Raw genomic sequence first — 27,820 nt, forward strand, 5'->3', positions numbered from 1 at the left:
AGTCTGCCCCAGGCTCCCCAACTGAAGCCACTCTGGGGAGGGTCAGGCCACCAGAAAATTTGCCCAGCTTTGCTGCCTGTTGGCCATGGGTGACCTCTCATTTTTGAGCCCCGGAGGGTCCACGGGTCTCCAAGTAAACAGGGGCTCCCAGAGCTCCCTGGAGGGGGCTCCTGCCACTGCCCTGGAGCCTCACAGCCTGGGCATCCTCCATGCCTCCTACAGTGTCAGGTAAGGCAGAGCCCTTGCTGCTGCTGCTCCCCCAGGAGTACGGGGCTCTGCACTCAACCCTCTGCTGCCTTTCTTCACGCTTTAGGTGTCTGCCTGGGGACTTTGGGTTCCCTCTTTAGTGGATCGGGTGGAGAGAGGAGAGGGAGAAGGGCTGTGCTGGGAAACGTGGAGCGACAGTGAATGGCCCCTCCCCCTGCCCAGGGAAGGGCCTGGGCATAAACAAAGTGGCAGCAGTGCCCTGCCTACCCCAGTGTCTACGGCCTGCCCTCTGTGGATGGGAACGGGGGTACTGGGAATGCAAGGAATCTTGAAACCTGGTGAAGGAATGCAGGGACAGCCACCTCCCAGCCAAACAGACAGGACATTCAGAGCAACTCCAGCACAGGCCCCCTCCCTATGTGACAGACAGCCTCAGTCGCTATCTGCCAGGTTCTACAGAGGAGGGCGCTGAGGCTGAAACACGTTAGGAGCCTGTCCGGAGACAACTGGGGTGGGGCATAGGTGCGATCAATGCTGGGGACCCGGGTGTAGTCCCTTCCAGGGCCCCAAGCTGCCTTTGCCTTCCTGGGGTTTCCTTTAAAGCCACCGCGTGAGGCCCTGGTGGGACGTCGCATCTTGCCGGCAGCAGTGGACCAGGCAGATCCTCAAAGATGTATCCCTGTACGTGGAGAGCGGGCAGATTATGTGCATCCTGGGAAGCTCAGGTAAGCTGGGGAAGGAGGATTCTAAAAAGGCTTTGGCTTGAGTTAAACTCCACATTGAAGAAACAGATTAAGTTGTAGCAAGAAAGCCACAGGTTTGATATTAGAATGAAATCTAATGATGTCTGACTGTGAATGGAACCTGCTACCAACGTGAAATCTTTAGAAAGATCCTTGAAAGAGGATAAAATCCTGCCTAACATATACGTGAATTCATATTTCAAAATATAAAAAGGCCCCACAGTTCCACGGCATATAAAAGTACTCAGAAAACACAATTTCCCCTATCTGTACACTGCCTAGAGAAAGGAAAAGGATTAAATAAGCACAAAAATGCCCATTAAGCCCCTATCTTTGATTCCACTGGTCCTGTTTTATGATGGTATATTTTGGACATACAATCAAGAATAGAGAATAGGCTGGGCACAGTGGCTCACGACTGTAATCCCAGCAGCTTGGGAGGCTGAGGTGGGAGGATCGCTTGAGCCCAGTAGTTTGAGACCAACCTAAGCAACATAGTGGGACCCCATCTCTACAAAAAAATACAAAAGTTAGCCGGGCATGGTGGTGCATGTCTGTGGTCCCAGCTACTCGGGAGGCTGAGGTGGGAGAATTGCTTGAGCCCAGGAGGTTAAGACTGCAGTGAGCTGAGATAGTGCCACTGCACTCTGTTGCCTGGGCAACAGAGCAAGACCCTGTCTCAAAAAAAAAAAAAAAAAGAGGAATTCCCAGACTGTCTCAGTCCATTCAGGCTGCTAAAACAAAATACCATAGACTGGGTGGCTTATAAAAAGCATAAATTTTTTTCTCACAGTTCTAGGGGCTGGAAAGTCTAAGATCAAGGGGTCAACAGATTCGGTGTCTGGTGAGGAAGACTTCCTCCTAGACAGCCATTTTCTTTTTTCTTTTTTTTTTTTTTTTTTTGTGTGTGTGTGTGTAAAGATTTCTTTTATTATAAGCTTCATTTATCATCAGTAAATACCTAAGAGTAGAATTACTGGATTTTATAGTAAATGTGTAACTTTATAAGAAACTGCCAGACCAGTTTTCAGAGTGAATGTACCTTAAAGGTACATTTAATCTTCAATTGCATGTCTGTTAAATAGCAGAATTTCCTGATACTTATAAGATGTTTTAATCTCATATGAAGAGCTATGACCTAGACAATTTCAGCCTTTCAGCCTAAACATTTTCCAAATTTGTCAAGTTGATTTCACAGTATTCTGACTTGTATCTTAATAATGGAGACATAGAGCTAATAATGAATAACAAGTTAGTGGTAAATTAAAATATTTTTTAAATGAATGTGTCCAGTATTTTTCTTATTTAAATAATTAATATGAACTTCAAAATTTTAATTTAATTCCAATATTAAAGTATAAATGAAACTAAATATTTCACATACTGTAAATATATTAAAATTGAACTTGAGTAAACTTTGAGAGTAATTTTTAACTCGAAATATTGTAACAGTGCAGCTCTTACTGTGCAGAACAAATCTGGCAAAATTAATTTGACACCAGTCTTAAAAAACTACATTTTGTTTTCAGGTGCCAATTCTAAGGGAATTTTAACATTTATGACCATTGTTTTTCTTCAAGAAAACTCTAAAATATGGAACACAAATAGAAATATTCCAGCTTCGTTAGGTGAAATATCCATTCCATCAAATAACCAAAATGGATCTAACTTTAGTGTATGTTCATATCTGCTGAAGAAGAATCTCATGAAGGTCACCTGTGTGTTAGTATTTCACTATGATTATCATCTCCCTATGGCGTCATTGAGAAAGCCAAAGCATTTGTGATGGTTTACCAATGATTCTCTCTTAAACCTTTAAGAACCATTTAAGTTGTTTCATTTTTCTATGACTATTTCTTCTACTTAACTCTTTCTTTATTAACTCTTTAAAATATCACGTACCTTAAAATTTTACCACTGATGGCATTCTCTTTCTTATATTCTCCTAACAATTTGAAATCTTTTTTTTTAATTTTTTAAAAATTTATTTATTATTATTATACTTTAAGTTGTAGGGTACATGTGCATAACGTGCAGGTTTGTTACATATGTATACTTGTGCCATGTTGGTGTGCTGCACCCATCAACTCGTCATTTACATCAGGTATAACTGCCAATGCAATCCCTCCCCCCTTCCCCCTCCCCATGATAGGCCCCGGTGTGTGATGTTCCCCTTCCTGAGTCCAAGTGATCTCATTGTTCAGTTCCCACCTATGAGTGAGAACATGCGGTGTTTGGTTTTCTGTTCTTGTGATAGTTTGCTAAGAATGATGGTTTCCAGCTGCATCCATGTCCCTACAAAGGACACATACTCATCCTTTTTGATGGCTGCATAGTATTCCATGGTGTATATGTGCCACATTTTCTTAATCCAATCTGTCACTGATGGACATTTGGGTTGATTCCAAGTCTTTGCTATTGTGAATAGTGCTGCAATAAACATACGTGTGCATGTGTCTTTATAGCAGCATAATTTATAATCCTTTGGGTATATACCCAGTAATGGGATGGCTGGGTCATATGGTACATCTAGTTCTAGATCCTTGAGGAATCGCCATACTGTTTTCCATAATGGTTGAACTAGTTTACAATCCCACCAACAGTGTAAAAGTGTTCCTATTTCTCCACATCCTCTCCAGCACCTGTTGTTTCCTGACTTTTTAATGATTGCCATTCTAACTGGTGTGAGATGGTATCTCATTGTGGTTTTGATTTGCATTTCTCTGATGGCCAGTGATGATGAGCATTTTTTCATGTGTCTGTTGGCTAGACAGCCATTTTCTCACCCTAACCGTGCGTGGCAGAAGTGGGGAGGGGTCTCTGAGGCATTCATCCCAATTGTAAGAGCTCTCCATAACCTAATCATCTCCCAATATCACCTTCTTGCATGCCCCACCTCCTTTTTTTTTTTTTTTTTTTTTTTTTTTTGAGACGGAGTCTCGCTCTGCCGCCCAGGCTGGAGTACAGTGGCCGGATCTCAGCTCACTGCAAGCTCCGCCTCCGGGGTTTATGCCATTCTCCTGCCTCAGCCTCCCGAGTAGCTGGGACTACAGGCGCCCGCCACCTCGCCCGGCTAGTTTTTTGTATTTTTTAGTAGAGACGGGGTTTCACCGGGTTAGCCAGGATAGTCTCGATCTCCTGACCTCGTGATCCGCCCGTCTCGGCCTCCCAAAGTGCTGGGATTACAGGCTTGAGCCGCCGTGCCCGGCCAATGCCCCACCTCCTAATACCATCATCTTGCGTAAGATTTCAACATATGAATTTTAGGGAGACATAAACAGTCAGACCATAGCACTGACTAAAGCTGTTACACTTTTCAAAGACTTTCTGTCAGTTCTCATTTCCATTTTTAACCAATATCTAGCTGTACACATGTACTGTAACGTGCAGGGTCATTCTCAGCTTCCTTTTGATAAATACAGTGCGCTTCTTTAAAAAGAAAAAAAACCTGCCTCTTCTCCTTTAACAAACTGTCACCTGTTGTCATCCTTATAAAGAATTAAACAGGGTGACATTTAGCACCCTTCTCAGAAGTGTGTCCCACTTCTAAGAACAACAAGAGATGGAACCCCCCATCTCAGAAGTGCACTCCAAAGGCCAATGTTGTGTTTCACGCACATACAGCAGGACAGCGGGAGGGGCTCTTGATTGGGGTGGGGGTGTGGGCTGGTTTCTGATGAGATGCCTAATCATGGCTTTCGGACAATGCCTACCCTTTATACTGAAATGAATCCACAGTGGGCTGCAAGTTCTACAAGGGCAGGGACTGTATTCTGCTGTATCCTTATCACCTAGAACAGGGTCGGTCACACAGTGGGTGCTTAATAAATATTTGTTGAATAAAGGAGTAAAATAATTTTATGAATTACTCCATAGTATTGCATAAAATGACAATCCCATTGGTGTCTTATCTCTAGCAGTGTTATCTATCAAATCTTTATTAGCGAGGCAAAAGATGATGACATATATGTTCAAAGTCTCACTAGAGCGTAGTCCAAAGCAAGCCTGCCTAGAGCCATCTGACTCCAGGGGAACTCCAACTGAAACTCATTTGAATTGTTGTTTGCTGTTGAGGAGGGCGTAGACTCTGGATTGGATGCTTCTTTGCAGATTATTTAGTTGCAAATGATTTCTGTCCTGTTAGAAAAGAAAACTACAAATGTCATAGTTTTATTGCCCTTTAGGGCATTAACCATTTTTGTATCTAACTTTGTTATCTTATTCCAACCTTCTTTTCCCCACTGTCTATACATATCAATTTCTCATATTCTTTTCTTTTTGAGATGGAATCTCACTCACCCTGTCACCCAGGAGTGCCGTGGTGCGATCTCGGCTCACTGCGACCTCCACCTCCCAGGTTCAAGCAATTCTCCTGCTTCATCTCCTGAGTAGCTGGGATTACAGGCGCCCGCCGCCACACTCAGTTAATTTTTGTATTTTTAGTCCAGACCGGTTTTCACCATGTTGGCCAGGCTGGTCGTGAACTCCTGACCTCAGGCTGCCTGCCTCAGCCTCCCAAATTGCTGGGATTACAGGCATAAGCCACCACGCCCAGCTTCTCATATCCTCTTTTGAATGAGCTTTGTCATCTTGCTGGTTCTCTAATTAATGAGTTAATAAATATTTGACATGTTTTTTAAAAAACTAAATTCATTATCTATTGTTAAAAAAAAAAAAAAGTATCCCACAGTTTAGTGGCTTAAAACAACACCATTCATGATCTCTCAGAATGTCTATGAATCAGAACTCTGGAAGTGGCTTGGTTGGGTAGTTCTGTCTTGTGATCCCTCCCAGAGAAGTATACGCTGGATGTGGCAACAGTAAAGTGGATTTTATATCCCTGGGGAGGCCAGTTTTGATGATGTGGTGGGGTGGGACTCAGGCAGCAGGACATCTGCAGCTTCTGTCAGAGTTCAGATTGGATCGAAAAATGTAAAGCCAGGGTGGCTCTGGTTAGAAGAACCGCACGACTGGGAAATTACAGGGCACATTTTGAAAGACAATCCCGGCCGGGCGCGGTGGCTCAAGCCTGTAATCCCAACACTTTGGGAGGCCGAGACGGGCGGATCACGAGGTCAGGAGATCGAGACCATCCTGGCTAACACGGTGAAACCCCGTCTCTACTAAAAATACAAAAAACTAGCCGGGCGAGGTGGCGGGCGCCTGTAGTCCCAGCTACTCAGGAGCCTGAGGCAGGAGAATGGCGCAAACCCGGGAGGCGGAGCTTGCAGTGATCTGAGATCCGGCCGCTGCACTCCAGCCCGGGCTACAGAGCAAGACTCCGTCTCAAAAAAAAAAAAAAAAGAAAAGAAAGACAATCCCAATGAAGTCACATTTTGTTTCTTTGTCATGGGTTTTCCTCTCTTTCCCCACTCTGACCACCCCCTGAACACGCTGGGGCTAATTCTGAGTTTTGTCAGTTATGCATTAGAAAAGAAGACAGCTGCTAAGGGAGTTGATTCATCTTTGTACCTCTCACAGCAACAAGCAAGTTTCTTCAAAATATTTCAACAAGGGCCAGGTGCAGTTGCTCATACCTGTAATCCCGGCACTTTGGGAGGCCGAGGCAGGCGGATCACCTGAGGTCAGGAGTTCAAGACCAGCCTGACCAACGTGGTGAAACCCTGTCTCTACAAAAATACAAAATTAGCCAGGTGTGGTGGCAGATGCCTGTAATCCTAGCTACTCGGGAGGCTGAGGCAGGAGAATTGTTTGAACCTGGGAGATGGCAGTTGCAGTGAGCTGGGATCTTGCCACTGCACTCCAGCCTGGGTGATAGAGTGAGACTCCATCTCAATAAATAAATAAATAAATAAATAAATAAAGGGCCAGGTGCAGTGGCTCATGCCTGTAATCCCAGCACTTTGGGAGGCCGAGGTGGGCAGATCACGTCAGGAGATTGAGACCATCCTGGCTAATGCAGTGAAACCCCACCTGTACTAAAAATACAAAAAACTTAGCCAGTCGTGGTGGTTTGCGCCTGTAGTCCCAGCTACTCAAGAGGCTGAGGCAGAATAATGACGTGAACCTGGGAGGCGGAGGTTGCCGTGAGCTGAGATTGTGCCACTGCACTCCAGCCTGGGCAACAGAGCAAGACTCTGTCTCAAAATAATAATAATAATAATAATAATAATAATAATATTTCAACAAAAGATCTCTTTGACTGCACAGCCATCTCATCAGCAGATTTCTCTTGCTATCTTCCCAGATAGTTCAGAACTTCCTGCCTATTTCTCTGTTATGAATCCCAACTTCTCGGCCTCCTTGGATAGGAAAGGCCTGGGAGGTCTATTCTGTCTCCATGAACTCTGGGTCTGTGGTAAACTTGTGTCCAGTATGACTGAGGGGCCATCAGGCTGTTGTCTAAAGGCATCACCTAACCTTTAACCTTAGAACAAAGCAGTGGCTCACGCCTATAATCCTAGCACTTTGGGAGGCTGAGGCAGGAGGATCACCTGAGGTCAGGAGTTCGAGACCAGCCTGGCCAACATGGTGAAACCTCGTCTCTACTAAAAATACAAAAATTAGCCGGGCGTGGGGGTGCATGCCTGTAATCCCAGCTACTCAGGGGGCTGAGGCAGGAGAATGGGTTGAACCTGAGAAGTGGAGGTTGTAGTGAGCCGAGACGGTGCCACTGGACTCCAGTGTAGGTGACAGAGCGAGACTCAGTCTCACTCAAACAAAAAAAAAAAAAAAAGAAGAAAGAAAAAAGCAAACCAAGGCAAGCATTATCCCGCAGTCACCTCCAGCAGGCAGGCAGTTCACCACAACCCCTCTGTGGGAACCTTCCTAGTGACATCCAGCTAGGCTGTGCCCCAGGCTCTAGCGTAGGCTGTGGCCAACTTGGTTTTACCAAAGGACTTACCAAGCCAGTGCTTCTCAACCTCGACTGAAGCAGATCTGACTCAGCAGGTCGCGGGTGGGGCCTGGGGCTCTGCATTTCTGGCAAGCTCTCAGGGGTTGCTGATGCTCCTTGCTTTGTGAGCAAGGCTCTAGATAATGTCACCTACATCCAGATACAACCAGACCGCCCCAGGGGGGCCACAAAAAGAAATCCGTCCTAGGATCCAAACGTTTCCAAGAGTCTTGGCTTTCCTCTTATTCTGATACCTATAGGTATTTTGTTTTTCAATCCAAAACAGTTTTAAAGGCAAACAAAGAAGCAGAGAAAGCACCTTCGGTCTTGACCCAGATGAAAGAAATGGCATGTCCCCTCTCACTCAGGGGACAATCCAGAGACTCATTTGCGCGTGAGACTGCTGCATGCACAGTGCGCGTTCTACAGGGCAGGGCCTGTATCCTGTTGTATCCTTAATACCTAGAACAGGATCCCTCACGTAGCACTCCTGGCACGCGGGGTCATGCCCACACAGAGGGTCTCGGGAAGCTCCTCCAAGGCCGGCATAGAGGGGTTCCCCCAGGGCCTTCTGTTGTCGCCCCACAGGCTCCGGGAAAACCACGCTGCTGGACGCCATGTCCGGGAGGCTGCAGCGCACGGGGACCTTCCTGGGGGAGGTGTATGTGAACGGCCGGACGCTGCGCCGGGAGCAGTTCCAGGACTGCTTCTCCTACGTCCTGCAGGTGGGCGCGTCCCCCACACCCCTGGCCAGCCGCCCGCCCCGGGGGCTTGGGCTACACTGACGCCCGAGTCTCCTGCAGAGCGACACCCTGCTGAGCAGCCTCACCGTGCGCGAGACGCTGCGCTACACCGCCCTGCTGGCCATCCGCCGCGGCAACCCCGGCTTCTTCCAGCAGAAGGTGGGTGCAGCCCCCCGCTCACAGCAGGCAAACTGAGTACCTTTGCATCCCCCGCTGCCCTCCTCTCTTCGCCTACGCTTGCCCATTACTCCCCTTTGCTCGTCACTCCTTCACTCTAGAGCGCGCCCTGCGCCTTGCACCGTGTACCCTGTGCTGCCTGAGAGGGCAGCCCCTAGTCACATGTGCTTTTGGAAGACTTGAAATGTCGCTAGTCCAGACTGAAACGTGCTCTGAGCGCAAAATACACATCAGATTTCAGACTCTGAGTCTGAGAAAAACAGAATGTGAAAAAGCCCATTAAGAATTTTTAGGTCTGGCAGGGTGGGCTCACACCTGTAATCCCAGCACTTTGGGAGGCCAAGACGGGAGGATTTCTTGAGTCTAGAAGTTTGAGACCAGCCTGGGCAACATAGCGAGATTCAGTCTCTACAAAAAATACAAAAATTAGTTGGGCGTGGTGGTGTGCGCCTGCACTCCCAGCTGCTCAGGAGGCTAAGGCAGGAGGATCTCTTGAACCCAGGAGGTCGAGGCTGCAGTGAGCTATGATTGCACCATTGCACTCCAGCCTGAAGGACGAAAGGAGACCCTGTCTTTACCAACCAAATAAATAAATAAATAAATAAATAAATTTCAAAAAGTATTGATTACAGGTTGAAATGGTATTTTTGGCTGTAAATAATATGTTATTAAAATTTCACCTGTTTCTTTTTACTTTTCAAAATATGGCTACTAAAATATTTCACTTCTGTCTGTGGCTTGCACTGCCCTTCTCTGGGACCATGCTGTTCTACAAGTTCCCTGTTTGAGCAGATATAGTTATTTTTGCCACTGATTTTTCTCAGCTTGCTTGGAGACATCTTGAACGTGCCTCATCCAAACTGGACTGAGTTAATGAAGGAAGAAACGAATGAATTGTCAACTCCTTCTAGGTTCCAATCTCTTTCTTAATTGTCTCCAGTTTGGAAGTAGCCACAAGTAAACCCACCGGGGACCTTACCTGGAAACTGCTTCATTTCTCTCTAGACTGGGAAGGCCCACAAGCACCCAGGGAACCAATGACAGGTGAACATGCCTCCTTCAAGGGGCACAGCTCCCTGGGAGCAGGAGAACTCCTGATAGCAGAGTTCTCTCCAATTGTGAGTCTTTTCTGAGCAAATCCAGCCCACAGCGTGTAAAATCCTGACAAGTAATTCAGTGGAAAGGAAGTGCTGATTATAATAAAGGAGACAGCATGGCAGATCTGCTTCTGTCCATGGAAGAACCTGGAAATAAAGCATGGCCAATGTGAGCAGGCTGTGTCTGCTGGGCTGTTGGCTAAGGCTCAGGCTTCCTGGACCGCTTGAGAGAGCCCAGACAGTCCTCTCAATCCTGGCCCTGCCATTTGCTAGTGGCATTATCTTGGGCAAGTTATGGACCTCTCTCTGTTTTCTCCTCTATAAAAATACAGTAAGAATGCATTTCTCCTGGGTTTGATGTGAGGAATACATCAGATTATGTGAAAGCACAGAGCATGGAGGGTTGGACTTGATCATCCCAATGATCCTTACAAGGTCCTTACAATATTCCTTACAAGGACTCTGAATTCCATTTCCAACAGTGTTTCCAAAATATGGGAGAGCATTGCTGCTGGGGTGTGAAACCTCCGAGACAAATTAAGTAAATATCTTCTCTGTCCATCCCTTCCAAGCCAGGAGGGGCAAGCTTACTCCTTATGATGTTATAGAGACATTCTAGAAGAAGGCTCAGACATCTACCCTGGCTGGTGAGCACAGAAATCTCACAGTGTCAAGCAAAGCTTAATTCCAGGATCCTGCTACCCTGATGGCAAGAGAAGACCTTTCTTTTTTTCCAGAATATATCATGCTAGTTTATTTATGCATTTTTTACCTTCTCGTTATTCCTTTGTACCTATTTCAGACACGTCCATTCTTTGGGTGGGTCAAAGCTACCTGTAAGGTGTCAACCCCACTCCCTGACTCCTCTTGAATGTAGGTCCACAAGTCATTCCCTCTTCTTCTGCAATCTAGCTTATTGTTTTTTAATGCAATGGTTTTGTTTCCATTTTCATAACACGGCTTTATTAGGGGTGTCTGGAAACAAAACTCATTACCATATGAGGACCTTCCGTCTCTTTCTGCTTTCCCCCTGGGGTGTCTGCAGATAGAGGTAATCAGTACGGGAGGACAGAAACAGATTTGTGAACAGGTCTCTGGAGAGGAGATAAGCTGGGGAAGGAAAGACAGAGAGGGAGGAAAAAAGCCAAGCTTCTTGATTAGAAAGTCAGTAAAGAATTTTTTTTAGTTGTTATTGTTTTGGGGGCGTTGAGAATGAGGAGGAAAAAGGGTTTCAGGGAGCTGCAGGGTTTAAGTAGAGTGAAGAGAATTGGAAGAAAGGGGATTTTAGATGTGGCTGGGGGTTATAAATTGGGTTCCCCTTAAAGTCCTTAAATAAATTCAAATAAAGATTGGAATTATTTTTAATTGCTTCTGAAGGCTGGATTATATGTCTCTGATGTGAAATCACACGGAGATTGTACCACACGGGACCCCAGCACTTATTTGGGTTATACAGTGGGAAACAGGTTTAGTTCAAATCAGGTTGGATTTTTTTAAACATATTTTCTTTTTCTTTTTTTTTTTTTTTGAGACAGAGTCTCGCTCTGCCGCCCAGGCTGGAGTGCAGTGGCGTGATCTTGGCTCACTGCAAGCTCCGCCTCCCGGGTTCACGCCATTCTCCTGCCTCAGCCTCCCGAGTAGCTGGGACTACAGGCGCCCGCCACCTCGCCTGGCTAGTTTTTTTTGTATTTTTTAGTAGAGACGGGGTTTCACTGTGTCAGCCAGGATGGTCTCGATCTCCTGACCTCGTGATCCGCCCGTCTCGGCCTCCCAAAGTGCTGGGATTACAGGCTTGAGCCACCGCGCCCGGCGTATAATAAAGTTTCTAAACCCAAACACTTAAAGTAAGTGATATTGTAATCATGACTTTGGGGGATTTTTCTGTATGGGCTGCAGTGACTGTGGCTCCTGCAAATAGGAGTTTAATGAAGTATCCGTTGTTTCCTGGCTAATTTTCCTGAAGCAAGTGTAAGCAGTTTTTGTTCTAGGGAATCTTATTTTATTTTATTTGTTTATTATTATTATTTTTTGAGTCGGAGTCTTGCTCTGTCACCCAGGTTGGAGTGCAGTGGCGCCATCTTGCCTCACTGCAACCTTGGCCTCCTGGGTTCAAGCAATTCCTCTGCCTCAGCCTCCCGAGTAGCTGAGATTACTGGTGCCCGCCGCCACACCCAGCTAATTTCTGTATTTTTAGAACAGACGGGGTTTCACCATGTTGGCTAGGCTAGTCTCGAACTCCTGACCTCAAGTGATCCACCAACCTCGACCTCCCAAAGTGCTGCTGGGATTACAGGTACAAGCCGCCATGCCAGGCCTATTTTATTTTATTTTATTTTATTTTATTTTATTTTATTTTGGAGACAGGGTCTTGCTCTGTCGCCTAGGCTGGAGTGCAGCGGTACCATCATGGCTAACTGTGGTCTCAACCTCCTGGGATCAAGCCATCCTCCTGTCTAAGCATCCCGAGTAGCTGGGACTACAGGCACGTGCTAGCATACCCGGCTAATTTATTGTTTCTTTTTTTGTAGAGACGGGGTCTCTCTCTGTTCCCCAAGCTGGTCTCAAACTCCTGTCCTCAAGCAATTCCCCCTCCTCAGCCTTCCAAAGTGTTGGGATTACAGGCATGAGCCACTGCACCCAGCCTCTGGGAACGTTTTAAAAAATACATATTATTTATTTAAATCTGACACATGTATTATATTACGATTTAAGTCAAATTGGATCATATTATTATCAAAGACGTGCTTTCTCCAGGGTGTGGTGAGTCTGGAAGTGGCCCTTGGATTCTTGGGGGCGGGGGGGTGTTGCCTCTTTCATGTCCTCCCCAGCCCGTGAATTGAAATAGCACCCACAGCCACGCCCAGCCTTCCTGTAATTTGTGTCTCCTGCAGGTGGAGGCCATCATGGCAGAGCTGAGTCTGAGTCATGTGGCAGACCGACTGATTGGCAACTACAACTTGGGGGGCATTTCCACTGGTGAGCGGCGCCGGGTCTCCATCGCAGCCCAGCTGCTCCAGGATCCCAGTAAGTGGCACCCAGAACTGTTACTAGTTGCTGTCTGGACATCTTCTGTGTGTCGCAGATGCTTTGGGCCCTGTCTTCACAGTCCTCATTCAGAAAGGGGTTTGTGTGCAACTGAAATCATAGATTTTTCAAATTGGGGACCCAGTTTTTTCAGAAATGCTGTATAGTTCATTTCCTGATGTGATTCCATCATCCAAACAAAACAACTCCTGGACCCGGAAGCGTTGCATTGGTGTTGGAGTGTTCCATTGGGATTTTCCATGAACACGGAGCCTTGCCCGGCCAATCATTTCTCCTCACCAGGGGAATACCACTGTGTGGGCTGGGGAGAGCCAGTGAGTTTTGGTATGACCACAGGTGTTTATGAAATGGCAGGAATTAAAATAGGAATTTGAAAGATAAACTCAAAAGTGTGTATGTTGTGGGGAAGGGAGTATCAAAACAGAGTAGTCGATCCTCTGCCTGGTTTGGTCATTTTCCCCATCACCTGGGGAAACCTCGCCACTCATATGCAGCTGGAGAGGACAAACTGCATCTGGATCCTTTCTTTGCACTGTGGTAGACCAGGACTGCCTGTTCTTCAGATGGTGCTTGGTCACTAGAAGGCAAATAAGAGAGATGTTTTTAAGAGCCCTTGTCACTTTTTTGTTTTTTTTTTTTTTTGAGACAGTCGTGTTCTTGTCCCCCAGGCTGGAGTGCAGTGGTGCAATCTCTGCTCACTGCAACCTCCACCTCCCGAGTTCAAGTGATTCTCCTGCCTCAGCCTCCTGAGTAGTTGGGATGACAGGAGCCCGCCACCACACCCGGCCAATTTTTGTACTTTTACTAGAGACAGGGTTTCACCATGTTGGCCAGGGTGGGCTCGAACTCCTGACCTCAGGTGATCTGCCCGCCTCGGCCTCCCAAAGTGTTGGCATTACAGGCGTGAGCCACTGCGCCCGGCCCCCTTGTCACTGTATAGGTAGAAATAAGTTACTTTAAACCCTCTAAAGAACCCAAATGCCTGCCACACTTCAGACCTTGTTTTATTAGTCAGATTTTTTTTCTTTTCTGTGCAAAGACCCTGCTGGTGTTGGAAAATGTTACAGACATGAAATGGGGTTGTCTTTTTGACCAGCCTCCTCTCAGTCTTGTTTTAAAACAACTTGATGCCAGCCTGCCAGCCGTTGTTCTCTGGCAGGGTGCCCTGAGCAGAGCGCAGATGGCCCATAGTACCCTATAAGAGGCCTGATCTCCTTACTCCCTGTACCCTCGAGGATTTGAGCCCCACATGTGCTCCAGAGCTGGGAACTAGGCCCCTCCACAGCAGGTGCTTTCTCCTGAGCTCAGGCTGAAAGCTAGTTTACATGTTTCCTTCCCACTGCACACTGTTTGGATGTGGTGCAAGCTCAATAAGGAACAGTTCAGAACTCCGAGTTTTAAGCACAGAGCCTGGGCTCTGCAGTGCCTCAGAAGTCTGGCCCTTCTTTGCTGGCAGAGGTCATGCTGTTTGATGAGCCGACCACAGGCCTGGACTGCATGACTGCTAATCAGATTGTCATCCTCCTGGTGGAACTGGCTCGCAGGAACCGAATTGTGGTTCTCACCATTCACCAGCCCCGTTCTGAGCTTTTTCAGGTAAGGGATTCAACTCGTAAAGGCCGGGTCTATGGTGTATTGAGCTGGGAATCGCAGGGGCAGGGGTAAGATTTGTACCAGTGGCCAGGCACGGTGGCTCACACTTGTAATTCCAGCACTTTGGGAGGCTGAGGCAGGAGGAGCACTTGAACCCAGGAGGTTGCAGAGAGCCGGGATCATGCCACTGCACTCCAGCCTGGGTGACAGAGTGAGATTCCGTCTCAAAAACAACAACAACAACAACAACAAAACAACAACAACTAATTGAGCCAAGATCACACAGTTATTAATAGTAAAAAGCTAGCATTAGGCTTTCACAGCCAAGTTGGCTTCAAAGGCTGTGTTTTTCCATGAAATCATACAGATTTCCTTCCAAAAAAAATCTCACTTTCTCTGCCCAGTATCCCTTTAGTTAGCTTTTATTTGCTTTTTATAGAGGAGGAGCCGAGATTTAAAATGAAAACAAAACAACAAACTAAGACCCACCCCAGCTCGCCCGAGGTCACTCACTTGGCTTGGCTGGGACTTAACCGCAGGTTCAGTCATGCTTGTCTCTCCTAGATATGAAGCTGGACCTCAGGATGGGAGGCAGCGTGACCCACAGTGGTAGCCTAGGCTCACAAGGGTAGCGATGCACTTCGAATGTCTCCAAGAATACTGATGCAGGGCCAAGGTCATCGAAGGACTGACTGCTTAGAAATGCATTTCCCATAAGGACATGGCGACTGTAAGGAATACTTGACCTTGGGCCTGCATCAGTGTTCCCGGAGACATTTGAAGTGCGTCGCTACCCTTGTGATCACACACTAACTTCGTCTGTTGGCTGATCAGCTCTTTGACAAAATTGCCATCCTGAGCTTCGGAGAGCTGATTTTCTGTGGCACACCAGTGGAAATGCTTGATTTCTTCAGTGACTGCGGTTACCCTTGTCCTGAACATTCAAACCCTTTTGACTTCTATAGTAAGTTTTTCTTTCACATTCCCCATCATGAATGTTTTTTAAACTGTCTCATCTCAGACTTCTGCCTGGATGACACGAGCTCTAGTGGGTTTGATTTTTGCTTTTGTTTTTGTGCTTTATACTCTTCAAGGAATTAATTTGGCCGGGTCAATTAACTTGCCAAAGATGACTATCAGAATGAGGTCGGGGATCTCTCTCAAACAAATTGGCGCACTGCTACTACTTTATCAGAGCATAATTAGCTGAGCTTGGGAATTCTCCCAGATAATCCCAGTGGGATCCTCAAGGCCCTGCTGGGATGCTTTAAAGTATTCTGATTTTATAGGTGGGCATTAACCACAAATTTTATCTTGATGGGATGAGGTATTATGGCCAGTACTCCTGTACTAATTGTATATCCATGTGCATGCATGCATTTAAAAACACATTGGGTGACATCTTTTGGGAAAAACTTTTAGTGGACCTGACGTCAGTGGATACCCAAAGCAAGGAAAGGGAAATAGAAACCTACAAGAGAGTCCAGATGATAGAATCTGCCTACAAGAAATCAGCAATTTGTCATAAAACTTTGGAGAATATTGAAAGAACGAAACACCTGAAAACATTACCGATGGTTCCTTTCAAAACCAAAGATTCTCCCGGAGTTTTCTCCAAACTGGGTGTTCTCCTGAGGTAAGAGGCTCACAAATGTGAGCAATGCCCATTGGAGGTATTTAGCCATCCCCCAATAACAGTTCTGAAAAGGAATTAAAACAGGGTTGTTTATTTTCAGGAGAGTGACAAGAAACTTGGTGAGAAATAAGCTGGCAGTGATGATGCGTCTCCTTCAGAATCTGACCATGGGTTTGTTCCTCCTCTTCTTCGTTCTGCGGGTCCAGAACAATGTGCTAAATGGTGCTATCCAGGACCGCGTGGGTCTCCTTTACATGTTTGTGGGCTCCACCCCGTACACAGGCATGCTCAATGCTGTGAATCTGTGTAAGTGCCCACGTGCTGGAAGTGCACCTCTTTCTCCCTAAACACCTCCCTTCTCCAGCTGTAACCTTACAAAAGTCCACCATTATAAGGGTATTTCTCTGAGCTCAACCCGGCCCTCTCCGGATTCCCTCTCTGGGGAAAGGCAACTATTGAGTTACCAACACATTAATATGAATGAGCTCACCAGGTGGATCTCTCTGAGGGCTAAGGATCCAGGGAAACATGAAGTGACAATGCACTGGTGGGGAGAGTTTGAGGAGTTTTTCAAAAGATCATTCCTCCTATCTCATCTTGGCCACCTCGAATGCACGGCCCATGGGGGCTCAGCGACCAGGCCAACTGTGTGCCATTAGCTTCTTTTTGGAGCTGGTTTTAGGACAGCCAGCACCTAATTTTCAAATTCAGTGGAATTCCAGAGACAACACCTGGTTGCCTAACCTTGCAGGAAGCTGGCGTTAGAGGGATTCCCCAAAGGCAACACTGTTAGGGAATAAGACGGAAGGACTTGGTCGGGCGCGGTGGCTCAAACCTGTAATCCCAGCACTTTGGGAGGCCGAGACGGGCGGATCATGAGGTCAGGAGATCGAGACCATCCTGGCTAACCCGGAGAAACCCCGTCTCTACTAAAAAATACAAAAAACTAGCCGGGCGAGGTGGCGGACGCCTATAGTCCCAGCTACTGGGGAGGCTGAGGCAGGAGAATGGCGTAAACCCGAGAGGCGGAGCTTGCAGTGAGCTGAGATCCGAAGATCCAACCACTGCACTCCAGTTTGGGCGACAGAGCGACTCCATCTCAAAAAAAAAAAAAAAAAAAAAAAAAAAGACGGAAGGACTTTGCTATTGTGAAGTTGCCCTAGAGCTTGACATGAGGGGCAATGCTAAGTGTCTGCATCTGTGGGGTTTGCCTGGCCTTCTGAGAGCAAGTCTAAAATGCAGGCTGCTGGTGGCAGGGGCAGGGCGGGGCGGGCCGGGGGGAGTCCTGCACAGAAAGGAGACAAAATGCTTCAAATCACTTATTCATGCCCCTTTTGCATGTACTTTTCTTGAATTGGTGACAACTCCTCACTTTAGAGAGAAGGAAATAAATGACATCTTTTGCAATTGTATTGCAATTCAGGTAGAGTGTAGATTTCTGGGGTGGAAATTTATTGTCCTGTGGATGGCAGGTCCCCTCCTTCTGACTAGGGAACTCCCCCTAGCTGGTCCTCACCATCCAGCCCTGACAGACCTCACGTTCAGCTTGGGCTAGCCCTCCCTCTTTCAGCTGGGTGGTGACTGACTTCGGAAACCTGCCTTCCATTCCCAGTTCCTGTGCTGCGAGCTGTCAGCGACCAGGAGAGTCAGGATGGCCTCTATCAGAAGTGGCAGATGCTGCTGGCCTACGTGCTGCACGTCCTCCCCTTCAGTGTCATTGCCACGATGATTTTCAGCAGTGTGTGCTACTGGTGAGGGGTTGTTCTGTTCACCCAGGGCCGGGCTCCCATGGAGTCATGGAGCTAGTGGGACTTGTGCAGGGAGAGCTCCAGGGTGAAGTTCTCTGCTCCGGAGGATCTACACTTTGCCCATCAGTGTCTAGTGCAATGTCCTATCTTCCAGGACATTAATGTTATTGTAAATAGCCCAACTGTGGGCTGGGGGAGACCTGAGAACAAACCAACAAGACGACACATGCCTGGGAATGGCCTGTCCCCATTCATGGCAGGGCTTGGGCCAGAGAAGAGGGCTCTGAAGTGGCTGGGACCCAGGTGCATGGGGGGCCCAGGGGCAGGGAGAAAACAGCCTGAGTGTAAAACCTTAAAACTGACACATTCGAGGGTGGGAAGAGGACAGCAAGCCAATAGAGGCGGCAGAGGGTGATCAGGGAGGCAGAAAGAGAAGCAGGATTGGGCAGCATCAGAGAGGATGAGGAGGGATAGAGTTTCAAGGAAATGTTGTAAACACTTCGATATTGCAGGGGTTAAAGGAGGTGAGGCATAAGGGGAGGAGGCCATTGCAATTTTCCAAAAAAGAGCTTTGGTAGAGTCATGGGGGTGTAAGTCAGGTTTACAAGAAGGTAAGGTGTAAGATGGAGGAAGCAGATACTGTTTTGAGAAACTTGGTGTTACAGGGTAGGATGAAAGGGGCAGTTACTTTAATCATGATCAAGTTCAAAAAATGGTTGTTTTAGCATGTGGTAGATAAGACCATCAAAAAACATCAGATTGAGAGTAGATGAAAATGCAGTCAAAATTTGGATAAGTCAAAGGGGAAGTTTCCAGAGTAGATCAAGGTAGGGATAGGGGAATCAATAACATGGGATCGAGGATGCAAGCAGCTAGGGTCACACTTTCAAAGATGGGGCGCGGGAAGAGAGAGGGGGAGAGAGAGAATGAAAAATAGAGATGATGAAGATATCAAGAAATTCATAAAATGGAAGGTGGATTCAGCTGCTGAGCACTGGGGAGAGAGATTGCAATTGGGGAGGGGAAATTTTAAAGTAGAGGTTTATATCAGTCATAATGGGACGTGCTATTAGAACTCAAGACACAATGAGGAAATCTTAGGGGTCCAGGGGCCAGCTGAGGCAAGATGGCAGAGGGGATCCAGTTAGTGCGGCAATAGGCATTGTCCAGCATACCTTCCATTGCTTAAGGGAGAATAGGGTCCCCAGATGTGGGAACTGATAAGGCAAAGAATGGCAGAAGGGGCCCAGCATCTGTGGCAGTGAGGGCACTGGGGAAGTGAGAGGCCCGAGGCCATCATCAGAGAGGGTGTCCTCAGACTCTGAAATCCTGGGAGTGAAACCGTTTTGAGTGATATTTAAGTCCAAGACACGGTGAGTGATGAAGATTAGGTTGCTGGAGCCACTGGAATTGAGATTAGCTAATTAGGAACCACTGATGTGGATGGCTCATCAAGAAGGTTAAAGAGCTTGAGGAAAATGATAGTGGAGAGGAGCAGAAAGAATGACTGTGGTCCAGATGCTATAAAATAATCAAAGGTGAGAGGATGTTTTAAACATCACAGAAGACAACAACGAGGAATGGCATTGATAGCATAGGCAAACTTCATGATTTGTACAGAGGAAAAGTAGATGGCCTTGAAGAGGAAGTGGTAAGGAGGGGTGAGTATAAGACACGCCAACCTTTTCTGCTTACTCTACAAATGGGATAAAGAGCAGCCATGCCTAATGGTCATTGAAGACATGCTATCACCAGGGAAATGTAATTTGGAGAAAGGAATAGAAGAGGAAAGGTGCATGGATATAGGGTGGTTTGTTTGCCAGAAAACGAAGGTCAGGCCAGGCACGGTGGCTCATGCCTGTAATCCTAGCACTTTGGGAGGCTGAGGTGGGTGGATCACTTGAGGCCAGGAGTTCGAGACCAGCCTGGCCAACATGGCGAAACCCCATCTCTACTAAACACAAAAAAATTAGCCGGGTGTGGTGGCGCACACCTGTAATCCCAGCTACTTGGGAGGCTGAGGCAGGAGAATCACTGGAACCCGGGAAGCAGAGGTTGCAATGAGCCAATGTACTCCAGTTTGAGCAACAGAGTGCAACTCTGTCTCAAAAAAGAAAACGAAGGTCAAATCAGTGGAAGGGGTTGGTAGAATAAAAGACAAGAATGGAATGGAGTAGACCTGGGGAGGGCTAACCTGATCAAGGACACAAGAAGTGAGGGGTTTTCACACAGGCAATAATCCCACAGAACAGAGATGAAGTTCAGGCAAGGGGTGCTGGGAGGCGGGTTGGGTGAGCCCGTTAACATTAAGGTAGGTGTGGTGCTGGCTAGGCAGAACATGGTTATTTATGAAGAAGCCTGTAGAGTTCAACAAGCCTGCTTCCTGCAGTGAGTTGTGACCATTGTCTAAGTAATTTAATGTTTTCCTATGAGAGCTGAAGGAGCTGTGAAAGGGAAAAGGTGGCTCCCAATGAATTGCAGCCAATGGGAACAATTTGATGTAATAAATAGTCTCATGTTGGCTCTGTTCCGAAAAGACCTTTCAAAGGGGAGTGTGGCTTGCCCTGCAAACGCCTCCCACCCACTCACTACCAAGGGTTTATTCATAGAGGCAAGCACAGTATTTTTCTTAAATGATAGCCCTTGGAGAGGAAACTGAAGAGCTTATGCTTTTCTAGGACGCTGGGCTTACATCCTGAGGTTGCCAGATTTGGATATTTCTCTGCTGCTCTCTTGGCCCCCCACTTAATTGGTGAATTTCTAACTCTTGTGCTACTTGGTATCATCCAAAATCCAAATATAGTCAACAGTGTAGTGGCTCTGCTGTCCATTGCGGGGGTGCTTATTGGATCTGGATTCGTCAGGTAAGATATCATAATTCAAAAAATGTAGATTGGGATAACCTGTTATTAATGATCACCTAATAATGACTGAAGTAAAGGAATACCAGAGAACTGATAGTGGTTATGGATATTACCTTATAGTCTGCAGCATTTGTACTGCTCGTTAATCATTATTGCCTTAGACCTTGAACTGTTCATTTGTCCAATAAAATGTCTTTTTTATTGGGAATCAGGAACTGACAAGTTTATGTTATGATATGATTCACGTGTAATAAGCCATTATACCAAGAGAAGAAAACCAGTCCAGATGTTCCAGGAAAAACTCACAGCCCACGTGACAGGCTAAATAAATTGCATATATTAGTTCATTTCTGACCTGGTACTGTTGATTTTGTACTGCAGTTCTCAATTCCCAGTTATTCTTAGGAATTAAGACTAGTCAGATAAAAAAAGAGCCTGCAGGATAAAAGACTGCTCCAAACAGTATCAAGGCTTAAAGGACATGCACCAAATGATAGCAGTAATTATCTCTAGGTGATATTGATTTTAATTTTTTCTTCATATTTCCATATTTTATCAATGTTCTATAATGGACAAGTATCATTTTATAACCAGGAAAAAATGCATCCACACACGTTTTTAAAAAGCAGCAGCAAAAAGGGCAGAAAATTTTAAAAGGCTAAAAAACGATCCCAGGCAGGTGGTATGAGTGGGATCTAGTAAGTAATCCCTGGGTCCCCAAGGAAACATGAAGGCTGTTTCTTTGACTTAAACTTTTAAAACTCAAGTCAAAAAGCAAAAACATTACTGAGCGTCTACTATATAAAATTATATGTGTGTGTGTTTAATTATTTAACTCTTAGAGCAATCCATTTTCAGAAAAGAAAATGAAGCTCATTTGACTTCGCTCAACTCACACCACTATGCTCAAATGAAGACTTGACTTTGCTCAAGTCACACCACTATGAAGGCTGTGATGCATGTGACTTCCTGAGAGAGGCTGACCTGAGTCAGAAACTTCCTCTACCACTTGCCAGTCTCTTTTCTACCTAAATTAGTTTCCTCATTTGCAAAAAAGAGATCACTATTTCAGCCTCACCATGATACCTCAAGGGATCATGAGAAGGAAAGAAAATAATCAATGTGAAAACACATTATAAATTGTAGTGAGTTATATGAAGGTGAGATATTATATAAAGCAAAGTGAACTAGGCTTTGATCAATCAAGGAGGATATTTTTTCACACTAAGACCATTACATTGTATTTGTCCATGTTGCTTAAGTGGATTGTTAATATTTATGAAAAATGCAGAAATCAAATCACGCCAAGAGTCAAGCCAGCAATGTACAGAGCCAACCTTGGGCAGCATCTCCTCTTTTATATTATTTGAATCATTGTTTCAGTTAATCTGGTGCCATTTCATGTACAGATAATCCCTGACTTACGATTTTTTGAGAAAGTGATACTCGTTCTGTAGAAACCGTATTTTGTTTCTGTTTTTTTTTGAGACGGAGTCTCACTCTACGCCCAGGCTGAAGTGCAGTGGCACTATCTCAGCTCACTGCAACCTCTGCCTCCCAGGTCCAAGCGATTCTCGTGCCACAGTCTCCTGAATAGCTGGGATTACAGGTGTGTGCCACCATGCTTGGCTAATTTTTGTATTTTTAGTAGAGATGGGGTTTTGCCATGTTGGCCAGGCTGGTCTTGAACTCCTGACCTCAAGTGATTTGCCCACCTCGGCCTCCCAAAGTGCTGGGATTACAGGCATGAGCCACCGCAACAGGCCTAGAAACTGTATTTTGAGTAGGCATACAATCATTCTGTTTTTTACTTTCAGAACAGGATTCAATAAATTACATTAAATATTCAACAATTTATTATAAAATAAGCTTTGTGTTAGATGAATTTTCCCAACTGTAGGTTAATGTTAAGTGTTCTGAGCACATTTAAGGCAGACCAGGCTAAGCTGTAATGTTTGGTAGGCTAGGTGTCCTAAATGTGTTTTTGTTTTGTTTTTTGTTTGTTTTGAGAGGGAATCTCACTCTGTCACCCAGGCTGGAGTACAGTGGCATGATCTTGGCTCACTGTAACCTCTGCCTCCCATGTTCAAGTGATTTTCCTGCCTCAGCCTCCCGAGTAGCTGAAATTACAGGACATACCATTATGCCTGGCTAATTTTTGTATTTTTAGTAGAGATGGGGTTTCACCATTTTGGCCAGGTTGGTCTTGAACTTCTGCCCTCAGGTGATCCGCTCACCTCGGCCTCCCAAAGTGCTGGGATTACAGACGTGAGCCACCGCGTCTGGCCTTAAATGCATTTTTAACTTATAATATTTTCAACTTATGATGGATTTATCTGGAAGTAATGCCATCATAAGCAGCATTTGTATTGGGTTTTTAGGAAAAGGAGGTTAGTTGCTCTTTATTTATTTTTTTGTTTCTTGAAATAGAGTCTCACTCACTGTGTCACCCAGGCTGGAGTGCAGTGGCACGATCTCGGTTCACTGCAACCTCCGTCTCTTGGGTTCAAGCAATTCTCCTGCCTCAGCCTCCTGAATAGCTGGGATTAGAGGTGCGTGCCACCACACCCAGCTAATTTTTGTATTTTTAGTAGAGATGAGGTTTCACCAAGTTGGCCAGGCTGGTCACAAACTCCTAACCTCAAGTGATTTCCCTGCCTCAGTCTCCCAAGGTGCTGGGATTACAGGTGTGAGCCACTGCGCCTGGTGGTTAATTTGCTCTTAAAAGGTAGGCAGTGGCAAAGAATACTAAATGCTCTCAGATTAGTTGCAAAATCTTAACATCCCAAGGCTTCACATGAATTCCACTTCCATCACTGAATTAAAACTCTGCTCTTAAAGGCCACATCAACCTGCTAGTCATTCCATTTACCCATTTTCCTGCCCAGTCATCATCGTTCTAGGTGAACTGCCTGTGGCATTTGTGCTGTTGGCTCCCTTCTCCTTTAAACACAAAGGAAATTAGCTTTGCTGTTTTTTCTGCTTACAAAATCATGAAGTTCTTGGGGGAAGAAATGCTCACAATATAAATATGGATGAGGAAGAAAGTAAAAGTTACCTGAAGTATCAGAGCCCAGAGTTAAATTTTGATGTAGTTCTTGCTAGAATTTGATATAAAATTTAACAAAGATGAAATAATCCTGTTGTATAAGATACAAAATATGCATACGTTTTTTCCCATTTAACAACATAATATGAATTAGCTGGGTGTGGTGTCACGTGCGTGTAATTTCAGTTACTCAGGAGACTGAGGCAGGAGAATCACCTGAACCCAGGAGGCAGAGGCTGCAGTGAGCCAAAATCGTGCCACTGCACTCCAGCCTATGTGACAGAGCAAGACTCAGTTTCAAAAAAAGAGACCAAAAAAGCACAAACCAACATAATGTGGACAATGTCATGTCAATACATCTAGATCTATGGTTCCTCCCGCTACTTCTCCTTCTGTCTGTGCCTTTCACTGATCCATTTGTCTCTCTCTGCCACCTGCACAAAGTTTATTGGTTGTTCCCAAGGCTAGAGGCGCACTCTCTCTGAAGGCCCCCTTTGTTTTCTCTCTCAGCCTATCACACGCTACCTCCTGTCATGGTTTTCCTTTGCAGTAATAGATTATCCGCCTCTTGAAGGCAGCAGCTGTGTCTCATTCATCATTTTAGACCTTCTCAGCAGCCAGCCCAATTAGGCCTTGGACCATCAGGCCTGCAAACATTATTTGTTGAGTGAATAAGTGAATGACTCTGTCTTTGAACTGTATACACACTGCATCACTCACCAAATCATGTTGGTTTTCTTTTCTGATATCAAACCATAGGTGCATTTGGAACATTTTTGTTTGACTCCGTGTGGTATAGGCAGAAACAAAGGTGCACGCTTCCTACCTCAAAAAGATACCACCCTAGCCACTAGACAGCCACCCTCTCATGGCCATCATCCTACTCCAGGCCTTTGTCATCTCAAACTTGAACTTTTGTTGGAGTCTGCTTTTTTTTTTTTTTTCTGTTCTTACTCTGCCCTCATTCTGGCCATCCTTCTTGCTGAAGTCACGTTAATTTTCTCAGAATGCTGATTTCAACGTGACCTTTCTCATCCATGGTCATTCGACCTCAACTCACCGCAAGGCCCTGAAATAGCTGTCTCAGGCTATTGTTCCGAGCTCCCCTCCCACTGTTCCTTCACATCCTCTCCTCCAGTCTTTCTGGTCCAGTCAGTCCAATATGCAGCCCTTGGTAGGCCTGTACTCATACCATTTCTGCCTTCCTAGAATTTCCTTTCTGTTCCCCTAATTCCTTCCCAGAGTCCCACGTATCCTTTTCAATTAGTAACCTCTCAATGTGGTTAATTCAATGTTGTGCCTTAGGAAACTGACAATAACTGAAAGTTTGAGGACCACTTGGAAATAAGTGAAACCATAAATACTAAATACAAGAACAGCACGGATGTGTGGTACACATTTTATTTTAATACTTTCTTGGCACAAATAGTTCACTACTGTGTATTTTTATAGTTTTAAGGATATAGTCTATATCTCCAACTACATTACGAGTTCTTTAGGGATAGGATACGTCTTTTGAAGTTCTCAAGCTCCTAGAACTAGTGTCTTGCAACCAGAAAGAATTTTAAATCTTTTGATTGACAGGAAATATATGGTGGACTAAAAAGACCACAGTGTCAGCATAAAGTTTCACCTGACATAGATTGGAGTGGAGACATATTACATTTTCACAATGAATGTTGGCTCGGTCTCTCCTTCCTTTTTCCTTTGTATTCTAGGTTAGTTCTAACTTTCTACACTGGTACCTTCAACTTTCTGTGTAATCACAAATCTCCTCCTCCAATTGGTATGTGTTAGGTCTGTATTTTCTTTTATGTTTATATCAATAGTGCTTACCAAAATAATTAGACAGTAACTGTCTACTTGAGACAACTGTTAAATTAAGGTCTTCACTATAACAGGCTACCAAGCTGTGACTAAAAATGACAAAGTACTATGCTTACTGACTTGGAAGGATGTCTGAGACATGTTTGGCAGAAAGAGTAGGTTGGGAAAGAGCATGAAGAGTTTAATTCCACTTATATAAAACTTTATAAACACATATGTTATATATATTATCAAAATGTTAACAATAGTTATTTCTAGGCAATGGTATTTCTTTATATATTTCAATGTTGTTTGAAGGTTTTTTTTATAGTGAGCATCATTTTTACAATAAAGAGATAGAAAACTATATTCATGTTGGAAAACATAAGGATTGCCTTTCTTTTTATTTGGTAGGACTATTGCCAGAGCCCACTGAATTTCATTTTTGTTTTCTTTTTCTTAAGAAACATACAAGAAATGCCCATTCCTTTTAAAATCATCAGTTATTTTACATTCCAAAAATATTGCAGTGAGATTCTTTTAGTCAATGAGTTCTACGGACTGAATTTCACTTGTGGTAAGTATTCTATTTGGGGATATTATTTTTGCACGTTACTCTGAGGAAGCAATTTATTGGAGGAAATGTATTTTTGAAATAAAAGCTGTGTTTCATAATAATTCAAGTTAAAACTCTGTCTTGAAATACGGTCCATTTTCTCTGATTTTTAAAATGAAAGAAAATAAGCAGTAGTCAAGTTAGTCTCCTGTCAAAGGTCAATAGGTAAGGGACATTCGGATGTTGTTAGAAAATGACAGACCTTATGTACACTGAGGTAAACTCTAGTATATTCGGGATAGACTCAGTTTCTGTATCTACTGAACACATTCAAGCAGGCTGAAGTGGCTTCTTTTTCCCCAAAATGTACATCGTACACAGCTAAGTAAAGCCACTTTTGGCAAAAGTCAGAAGTAGGACCAGGACAAGGACCTCATGGCCATTAGAAATCTCACGGTGGCTGGGCATAGTGGCTCACGCCTGTAATCCCAGCACTTTGGGAGGCCGAGGTGGGTGGATCACTTGAGGTCAAGAGTTCGAGACCAGCCTGGCCAACATGGCAAACCCCCGTCTCTACTAAAAATACAAAAATTAGCTGGGCGTGGTGGTGCATGCCTGTAATCCCAGCTACTCAGGAGGTTGAAGCATGAGAATCACTTGAACCCAGGAGGGTGAGGTTGCAGTGAGCCAAGATCGAGCCACTGCACTCCAGCCTGGGCAGCAGAGTGAAACTGTGTCTCAAAAAAAAAAAAAAAAAAAAAAAAAAACCCACCAAAAAAATCTCAGGGCCACTCCAAAGACAACCAAATAATATGGCTGAATTCAGTAGTGTTTTAAATAATTTTAAGTGATAATGTCAGTAACTTTAGGATAGCCTGTGCTAAGGGACCATGATTTTTATCACAAATGTGGTAATTAATCTATACTCAAAATAGAAACAAAAGCATGTCCATCTTCAAATGAGGCCAAAGGCCAGAACTGCTCACTCTTGCTTCTTCAAATTATAAACTCTGTGCTTGCTAAAGTGTCCTGTATTTTTCATTAATAAGGGTACTTAGCAAGCATTTGGTAAATACTTGTTGATTAAATTACCTGAGATAAACCACACCTGATACTGTCAATCTTTTCCTTGACAGGCAGCTCAAATGTTTCTGTGATGACTAATCCAATGTGTGCCTTCACTCAAGGAATTCAATTCATTGAGGAAACCAGCCCAGGTGCAACATCTAGATTCACAATGAACTTTCTGATTTTGTATTCATTTATTCCAGCTCTTGTCATCCTAGGAATAGTTGTTTTCAAAATAAGGGATCATCTCATTAGCAGATAGTGAAAACCATGGCTGGGAAAATGGAAGTGAAGCTGCTGACTGTGCATGACTGCTCTGAATGTCTGAAATGAGAGTGCCATGGATTTCTTTCTTGATAGGACATCTCAGGTCTTTTAACCATTAAGACTCTATTTGTGCCTCTTGGATCCATGCAGGCCTTGAATGCAATGGAAGTGGTTCATAGTCCCTTCCTGTTACAACTTGCAGGGACATGTGGTATTTGGAAATTGTGACTGAGCTGGCCCAAGAATTAAATAATAATCATTCATAAAGCTATGGGAGACTCGTGTGACTATTTTTTTCCTTGTTCTAGGCACAGAAAAAAATAGGTCATCCTAAAAATATGTTTACATTTGATAAAGGATTAGGC

At 44.9% G+C, this 27,820-nt stretch overlaps 2 protein-coding genes and 1 long non-coding RNA gene across 13 annotated transcripts in view; 1 reads left to right on the top strand and 2 right to left on the bottom strand.

The window, feature by feature from the left end:
- ABCG5 (ATP binding cassette subfamily G member 5) lies at window positions 1-27,726 on the top strand. Of its 3 annotated transcripts, none has more exons than XM_005575996.5 (13): window positions 1-228; window positions 811-932; window positions 8,395-8,531; window positions 8,610-8,708; window positions 12,715-12,847; window positions 14,325-14,464; window positions 15,296-15,425; window positions 15,884-16,097; window positions 16,198-16,403; window positions 17,710-17,848; window positions 20,524-20,709; window positions 26,029-26,141; window positions 27,257-27,726. In XM_005575996.5, the coding sequence occupies exons 1-13, from the start codon at window positions 86-88 to the stop codon at window positions 27,448-27,450; spliced, it is 1,956 nt and encodes a 651-aa protein (XP_005576053.3). In that variant the 5' UTR covers window positions 1-85; the 3' UTR covers window positions 27,451-27,726. The 3 variants fall into 3 exon arrangements, with proteins under 3 accessions (XP_005576053.3, XP_005576055.3, XP_073867984.1); XM_005575998.5 differs by having other exon boundaries at window positions 16,198-16,268; XM_074011883.1 differs by lacking the exons at window positions 8,395-8,531; window positions 8,610-8,708.
- Window positions 4,297-8,867, bottom strand: LOC141408349 (uncharacterized). The gene is made up of 2 exons (XR_012422433.1): window positions 7,816-8,867; window positions 4,297-5,087 (listed from the first exon to the last, which is right to left on the bottom strand). It is a non-coding gene; the product is annotated as an uncharacterized lncRNA (long non-coding RNA).
- Window positions 12,473-27,820, bottom strand: part of DYNC2LI1 (dynein cytoplasmic 2 light intermediate chain 1) — a 55,420-nt gene continuing 40,072 nt past the window's right edge. For 7 of the 9 annotated variants that reach the window (XM_065527128.1, XM_065527126.1, XM_074011886.1 and 4 more), the window contains one exon: window positions 12,473-13,445. In XM_065527128.1, coding sequence (XP_065383200.1) covers window positions 13,252-13,445 — 194 coding nt within the window. In that variant the 3' untranslated portion in view covers window positions 12,473-13,251. Of the gene's footprint in view, window positions 13,446-16,033; window positions 16,162-27,820 lie in introns of all 9 variants that reach the window. The other 2 variants (XR_010580474.2, XR_012422430.1) reach the window with 1 other exon arrangement.

This window comes from Macaca fascicularis, chromosome 13 (assembly GCF_037993035.2).
Source record: "Macaca fascicularis isolate 582-1 chromosome 13, T2T-MFA8v1.1".
In the NCBI taxonomy this organism is placed as follows: Eukaryota; Metazoa; Chordata; class Mammalia; order Primates; family Cercopithecidae; genus Macaca; species Macaca fascicularis.

Bases quoted from the DNA above. Each gene is read 5' to 3' on its own strand.
- ABCG5 (XM_005575996.5), top strand. From the start codon at position 86: ATGGGTGACCTCTCATTTTTGAGCCCCGGAGGGTCCACGGGTCTCCAA. The intron at 933-8,394 runs GTAAGCTGGGGA...GTCGCCCCACAG, and splicing joins GTGCATCCTGGGAAGCTCAG to GCTCCGGGAAAACCACGCTG. The intron at 14,465-15,295 runs GTAAGGGATTCA...TTGGCTGATCAG, and splicing joins CCCGTTCTGAGCTTTTTCAG to CTCTTTGACAAAATTGCCAT.